Source organism: Conger conger, chromosome 4, assembly GCF_963514075.1.
Source record: "Conger conger chromosome 4, fConCon1.1, whole genome shotgun sequence".
In the NCBI taxonomy this organism is placed as follows: domain Eukaryota; kingdom Metazoa; phylum Chordata; class Actinopteri; order Anguilliformes; family Congridae; genus Conger; species Conger conger.
In genome coordinates this window covers 37258082-37266299 of record NC_083763.1, presented here as the reverse complement: position 1 = coordinate 37266299, position 8218 = coordinate 37258082, and the positions used below count along the sequence as shown (strand labels likewise).

The window sequence follows — 8218 nt, the reverse complement described above, 5'->3', positions numbered from 1 at the left end:
ATATGGTATCTGACAGCCCGCAAAGACACTGTGCAGAAAGGCGGGGATTAGTTAATTTATTAATCAAATTAAATTAAATCAAATAAGCCTTTAGATATACAGCAGCTTTCATTAAGTTTACAATACAAAATGCTTCACAGAAATTAATAGGAGAATAAGTAGAAAGATCAACAACAATACTGTAATAGAAATCACAATGTTGGTAGAATTAAAATTATTCACCCCATCGCGCAAGCCCCCCAATGTATGCCATAATGCCTGCGTCCTGAGACTACCCAAAACCAGACATTCAGTACTCCTGGAACCAACTATGAGTGGAAGCAACAAACGCTGTGTTCTGGCTTCATTATTAAACCCTTAAGTCTCGGGCTGGGAAGGTTTCTTTTGCATTTATTCCTTTTTTCCACGGTGCAATTTTCAATCACTATGGTAACAGGATATACCGCTTGAAAGCTTTAAAACTCACCTATTTTAAGATGCCACTGTTTTAGTGACAATAGCTCTTTACTTTGTAACGTAATCGGGATGAAGTCCCCAAACACCTGTCTGACAGAGCAAAAACACTCTTCAGGAGGCAGGCATGCATGTTTCAGTGACTATGGTGCACAGAAGACTTCACAAACAGAACTACAGAGGCTAAACTGCAAGATGCGAACCACTAAATAGCCGCAAAAACAGGATGGCCAGGTTAAAATTTGCTCAGTACATAAAGAACATGCAGAGTCTCAAGTTTGAGACCAAGTTTGACTTGTATCAGAGTAATGGCAAGAGCAAACTGTGGAGACGAAAAGGAACTGCCCAAGAACCAAAGCTCATCCCTCCCCTCCCTCATCTGTACATATGGTGATGGGCATGGTTTAGACATTTAGCTGCCACAGGTACTGGCTTACTTGTCCTCATTGATGGTGTAATTGTTGACAGCAGGAGCAGAATTCATTCTGAAGCCTCTTATCTGCTAAAATTCAACCAAATGCCTACGAACTCCAATTGGACGATGCCTCATCCTGTAGCAAGACAATGATCCCAAATAGACTGCTAAAGCAACAAAGCAAAGTTTTTCAAATCCAAATCTGGACAATTCTGACTGGCTAAAGCCTGATTTATACTTCTGCGTTGAGTCTACGCATAGCCCCTACACCGTTGAAAGCATTTATACTTGTGTGTGGGGGTGTCTGCGTCGCTCTGCAATTACACCGCCAAAACGCTAGTTTTTGTCGTAATTAAATCCCACTATCATTTGCGATTAACTGTATGGATCTTACTTCCTTTAAATTAATGGCGGCTGAAAGCAGCGGCGGAGTTCACAAAGAACTGTAAAAGAGCTTGCCCACAAGTGCAAGTACACAATGGGCTCGACATTATGTTTTAGTTATACTTTCTAAACAACGTTTGAATTGCTTAACTCTGAAATAACGTATGTAACCTCAGTGAGCTAGCCAGCTAAATTGCCTAAACTGACAACTTTCTGCTTTCAAAGTGCGTCTCAATCGTGTGCTGTGAACACACCTCCAAAGTTGTTTGAAGGACAGATTACTAATCAGGCAACTAGGAAGTGAACAGATTTCGCTTTCGGACAGGCGACTGTAGGGTACACGTCTACGAAGAGGCTACGCCGTAGGGTACACGTCTACGCAGAGGCTACACCGTAGGGTACACGTCTACAAACAGGCTACGCCGTAGGGTACACGTCAACGCAGAGGCTACGCCGTAGGGTACACGTCAACGCAGAGGCTACGCCGTAGGGTACACGTCAACGCAGAGGCTACGCCGTAGGGTACACGTCTACGCAGAGGCTACGCCGTAGGGTACACGTCTACGCAGAGGCTACGCCGTAGGGTACACGTCTACGCAGAGGCTACGCCGTAGGGGACACATCTACGCAGAGGCTACGCCGTAGGGGACACATCTACGCAGAGGCTACGCCGTAGGGTACACGTCTACGCAGAGGCTACGCCGTAGGGGACACGTCTACGCAGAGGCTACGCCGTAGGGGACACGTCTACGCAGAGGCTACGCCGTAGGGTACACGTCTACGCAGAGGCTACGCCGTAGGGTACACGTCTACGCAGAGGCTACGCCGTAGGGTACACGTCTACGCAGAGGCTATGCCGTAGGCTATGCCGTAGGGTACACATCTACGCAGAGGCTACGCCATAGGGTACACGTCATTTTATGGGACCAAAGGTAATTGGACAATTGGTTTCTCTGATGTTTCGGATTAGTCAGGGGTATTCAATTGCTTCTGTAACCCATGTATTTTTCCCCTATATAAGAAAGGGTTCATATTTTCTATGATTTGTGTGTTTATGTAAATCCCCCTAGTTCCACTAGAGGGCGCAGCGGACTATGTCACGTAGGTCACGTTCCTATGTCACGTCAGTCTAGCAATTACCAGCAAACGGTTGTTTTTTTTTGTGGACTTTGAGAAAGCTGATTGGCGAGCCAGGACCCCCGAGAACGAGCGCCCTAGCTCAACTGCATGCACGCGCTCCACTCTGCATGTTCTCAACTCAGCACGCCAGGAACAGCATAACCATTTGTACCCAGGCTGCAGCAACGCACAGGAGACAGATAAGCAAATTGAGCGCTCCGAACTATTATTATTTTTTTTTCAATGTTGCAACCTATTAGTCACAGGAAATCTTATTGGCCAATGTGTACATATGTTTGATATTATTGATAAGGGATTTGATTATTGCTAATGAAAGACCGGCATTTAATATTTGTTTTTTTTATACCTTGTCCGTGTGCCTTGAATACTTGAATACAACCTAGAGTCTTTAAACCTTTACTATAACTTCTTTTTTTTACTAGAACAAACACAAATTAAGAACTCCGGTTCTAACCCCCGGAAACTTTTCTCTATTTTCTCCTCTCTCCTCAACGCACCGCCTCCTCCTCCTCAGTCCTCCTTCGCTGCTGATGACTTTGCTGATTTCTTCGATGAGAACGTCACAGTCATCCTCAGATCCTTTACAACCACCGCCCCCCTCACTGTGCCCTTCACCCCCTCTAGGCCCATCCCTTCCTCTTCCACTTTCTCCCCCCTTACAGACTCTGATGTTTCTCAACTCCTGCTCTGCCACCGCCCTACAACCTGTGCCCTTGACCCTATTCCCTCTTCTCTTCTCCAAACTATCACACCTGACATTCTCCCATTTGTCTCCCTTGTCAACTCCTCCCTGTCTTCCGGCTGTTTTCCGGCATCCTCCAAGAGGGCCCACATCACTCCGCTGCTAAAAAAGCCTACTCTGGATCCCGCCATCATCCAGAACTACCGCCCGGTATCTCTTCTTCCTTTCCTTTCTAAAACTATAGAACGAGCCGCTTCTACTCAACTTTCTTCTTTCTTTTCTAACAACAACCTGCTAGACCCCCATCAGTCTGGCTTCAGATCGGGCCACTCGACAGAGACTACGCTCCTCTCCGTCAGTGAGTCGCTCCATGCCGCACGAGCAGCCTCCCTCTCCTCTGTCCTCATTCTTCTAGATCTCTCTGCTACCTTCGACACTGTGGATCACTCCATCCTCCTGTCTGCCCTGTCAGCAACGGGCATCTGTGGCACAGCCCTGGACTGGATTGAGTCCTACCTCTCTGGTCGCTCCTTCCAGGTTGCCTGGGCTGGTTCGGTATCAACACCTCGGCCCCTTGCCACAGGAGTTCCCCAGGGCTCAGTCCTAGGCCCGCTTCTTTTTTCTCTTTACACTCGCTCCCTTGGCCCTGTGATCACTGCACATGGGCTATCCTACCACTGCTACGAGGACGATACCGAACTCTTCGTCTCGTTCCCGCCGTCTGATACGCAGGTTTCAGCCCGTATCTCTGCTTGCCTGAGGGACATCCAGAGCTGGATGGACAACCACCATCTAAAGCTCAACCCAGGCAAGACTGAAATGATATTCATCCCTGCTAATACCTCTCCCCATCTGGATCTCTCCATTTCCCTCAGGGATACCACACTCACGCCGTCACCCAGTGCAAGGAACCTCGTGGTAATGGACAGCAGACTGTCCCTTTCCGAGAACATTGCGGCGGTGACCCAGTCTTGCAGGTTCTTCCTATACAACATACGGAGAATCCGCCCCTTTCTCACCCCCTACTCGACCCAGCTCCTGGTCCAAGCGATGGTTCTGTCCCGCCTGGACTACTGCAATTCCCTCTTGGCTGGCCTCCCAGCGTCCGCCATCGGACCCCTCCAACTCATCAAGAATGCAGCAGCTCGTCTGGTCTTCAAACTTCCCAAATACTCACACGTCACCCCCCTGCTTACTTCCCTCCACTGGCTGCCTGTCATGGCTCGCATCAAATTCAAAACATTGGTGCTAGCCTTCCAAGCAGTTAAAGGGTCTTCCCCAGCTTATCTACAAAAAATCATCAGACCCTACACCCCTGCCAGACCTCTTCGTTCAGCCTCCACAGGCCGCTTGGCACCTCCCCCTCTCTGAACCTCCACCTCACGCTCACGACTACTGTCTGTTCTGGCTCCACGGTGGTGGAACAAACTCCCCGTTGAGGTCAGAACTGCAGAATCTCTCCCCGCCTTCTGCGCAAGCTGAAGACACACCTCTTCAAGCAGCACCTCTCCCCATGCCTCCCTACCTCCCTGTGAACCTTAATTGTTGTCTTTGTGACTTGCTTTGTGTATCGGTATTTTTAGTTGGCTAGGTAAGCAGTGTTTGGATAGTTAACTTTGGTCACTTTTGCTCCGTTTGTTTGTTTCTTTGTTCAAAAAAAACCCTCTAGGGTCTTTCAGCGAACTTATCCCTGGTTATGGGTATGCACTTTGTTGTACGTCGCTCTGGATAAGAGGGTCTGCCAAATGCCAATAATGTAATGTAACTAGAGTGTTTAACCCTTTGAGTTTTGATAAGAATTCATGCATCAGATATCTAGGCCCAAATAGGACCTGTTACACTTCCATAGTGCAAGTATAACAAAGCTTTCAGTAGCTAGTCTTGATTATAGGTTTTTGATTGCCTGAGTCTATTCTTGGTGTGACAATGGTAGATACGAAAAGAACCATTTCTCCAGAATATGTTTTCCATTGAGATGGAGAAACCTTTATTTTTGTATCTACTGCATATCTGGCAGCAGCGTGTTAGTTTGAGGCTGAATCTAAGTACCACCCACCCAATTCCCATACATATTCCCAGATATATTCAAATGCAAAGAGTTTTTGTATCGCTTGTAGGACAACCTGGAAATAAGATATCCAGACTGATGATGTTGATGGGTCACAGACATCAGGAGGCCATTTCATGCATACTATCATTTACACAACATTGTTGTGTCCCATACGTTATGGTGCCCTGAAATGGGGGGGACTATGTATGAACACTGTTGTATATCTCGTGGTGAAACCAAAATATATAAAAATGCCATTTATTAAAATCTGACAATGTGGCAAATGGAGTACAGAAGCAAATAAATAAATGATGGGTCTTTGTCCCAAACATTATTGAGTGCGTTGTGAGTAACTTAATTTTTGTATGCTCTGGTTGACATTACTAGGGGATTTATTTGTGCATGGCACAAGACATATTTATATAAAATCTACCAAGGTTTGTGTAAATATTATTTTTTATTTAGTAGTTAACAGCTACAATGTAAGACCTGAAAAACATACAATTACAAAGGGACTTAAACAGAACAAATGGGAGAAAATTGTATTTTTATTGGCTCTGAATTCAAGCTGAATTAAGCTTCCTTCATGTGCTTAACGTACATATTCTCAGAAAGGGTATTTTTCTGAGAATATGATTAGATTAGGAATAAAAAAAATTCTGAGAGATGAATTTTTGATGTAGCCTACTGTATTCCCACATTTGCAATTATTGAGGTGAAAGTCCTACCTGTATCCCAGAGAGGTATGCATTCACCGGACCAGGACCACACGTCTACACAGACTGACAGCTCAAGCAGTTCGCATTCAATCAAGTTATGTTATTTGGTTATTTTAAAAGTCCCACGATGATATACAGCTATGTAGCTGCTTGATGCTTGTAGACTATGATGTGTCCACATAATGCTACATGGTCACGCAAATAACATATAACCTCTATTATAAAGTAAAGAGTGAGGAAACACGCCCCCCTAATCAAGTTCTAAGGTCACACTAAATTACCATTTCCAGGGCTGATTACATTGCATAATGTTAAACAGGCACTTTCAGCACACAATACACCACACATTTCATGACGACAGACCCTAATTATGACAGGATATGGGATTTAATCATGAATTTAATATAGCATTCTTAGGCAAACCAATATTGCGGGCATGTGTCATGTACATACGGGCCTGTACCATCGGTAACATCGGTGCACCCATAATTTAAGCCATTATGCTGAGCCCAGAATCATTGTCCTAAGTTAACAATTAGACATGCCAGTGCCCCTCGACCTATGGAATGAAAGCAGCCCAAAAACATCACTGACCCACCCCCATATTTCAGAGGGCATGAGGTGCCTCTCTTTTTATGCATCCGTTTTGATGCTGAAGCTGTCTCTGACTAAAACATTCAATTTTTGATATTATTACGAATCTCAATGCAATCAAAAACGTGTGCATTACAGAAAAACCTTGCCAGAGGTGGATGCACCAAGTACTGAACCAGATGTGCCGACAATTATGAAAGCTTGATTGTAGTTATTTTTTATTTATAGATGATTTTGGTTGGCTAAATTGAAACATTAATAAAGTATAGTATTGGAAAGCACATAGCAACAAAGCTAGCTAGCACATAGCAACAAAGCTAGAACATAGGTTGTTGCTTCCACTCACAGTTTGGTTACAGGAGCACAATGTGCGAGTTGAGTCGGGAAGCCAGCTCCTTGACCACTAGGGGACTTGTGCGAAGGGTTTAAGGCAAAATGAAGTATTGAAATCTTGTGCTTATGCTGTAATGATGTGCTCATGTGCTGCATGATTATGGTGCGGTGCTTTAGTGCAGTGTGTTGGTGTGTCAAGTACTCACTCAGAGGTGGGGAGAGGTTCCTCAAGAAAGTAGGGGTCCTGCATGGCCTGCTCCGATGTGATTCTGCGAATGGGGTCCATGGTGAGCAGCTTCTGCAGCTGGGACAATGTTTGCACATCATCACAATATCACAGAGCATCAAATTAACATTCTTCCAACACAACAGGCATGCAATGCATGCAAGGCAGCTGAAATGCCATATAGTGTATTAAGCAGAAGTCCAGTTAATCTGGTGTTTAATGTGGAAACTCACCAGGTGGAATGCTTTGCTGTCTGGTTTGACTTTGTGTTTCTCCATGTACTTTGTGAGGCTGCAGTTGGTGTACCTGATGGGGATATTTAAAACGCACACAGAGGAAAAAAAAACACTGGGGTGACGAGGCTCTGCTGTATACTTTGACCATTTTTACTAGGAGCCACACAACCTTGTAGCATTCTTGCATTGCCCTGTAAAGCTACAAAACCAAAGGAGTGGGCTTGTGTACCCCTGCATGGACTGGTGACCAAGTAAAATTAAGTTGTACCCATGAGTCGGGATGCTGCTGCATATGCTCATGGGTTGTCTTTCCTCTGTATTCTCGGCTATGCCTTGTTCTCAGTCAACATGTGTGCACTAATCTCCGACCGGGTCTATGACTTTGATATCATCTGGAAAGATGATTCTTAAGTGACTATGTCACGCTACAGTTTTGTAGAAGTCACTCTAGATTATTTCTACTGCTAAAGCAGGGGTCGAAAGTGAAAGTAGTGATCAGGCAGACACTGTACCTTGATGCTTTTCAGGTGCATGTTCCAGTGAGGCTTACTATCAATAGTGTCATGCACAGCCAGGCTGGGCATCAAGATCACTGGTAGCACACAGTCTGCCCACCAGGCTGATGCCTCGTCTCTCTTGAAAGTGGTAGGAGAAACACGTACATACTTCAACAGGGACAGGCGTGAGCTGTTCTTTGAGGGCCATGTGGTTGAAAACCTTGACTTCTGGCTGGGATCCCATTCACAAATGAATTATATTTCTATCCAACCAGCGAAACACCAGCTCCAGGTCAGTGACTGTGTTTATCAATATGCCACCAATCAGACACCCATGGACAGACATTCTGTGAGAAGAGCTAATGTGCTCCATGCTCCCGCAAAGGTTTCCGTTTGGCCGGGTGAGTACACTGAACTTCAGCTGCCTACTGAGCTCCACAATATTGACAGTAAATTCACTGTCGAGCCACATGTAGGCACCGCATGCGA

The 8218-nt window shown here is 45.4% G+C and overlaps 1 protein-coding gene across 1 annotated transcript in view; it reads right to left on the bottom strand.

The window, feature by feature from the left end:
- cdk8 (cyclin dependent kinase 8) overlaps positions 1 to 8218 on the bottom strand; it is a 37490-nt gene that overhangs the window by 4162 nt on the left and 25110 nt on the right. The window contains exons 9-11 of the mRNA XM_061237848.1: positions 7230 to 7302; positions 6977 to 7074; positions 1 to 28 (exon numbers count right to left, since the gene is read on the bottom strand). The exon at positions 1 to 28 is cut by the window's left edge and continues 51 nt beyond it. Coding sequence (XP_061093832.1) covers positions 1 to 28; positions 6977 to 7074; positions 7230 to 7302 — 199 coding nt within the window. The remainder of the gene's footprint in view (positions 29 to 6976; positions 7075 to 7229; positions 7303 to 8218) is intronic.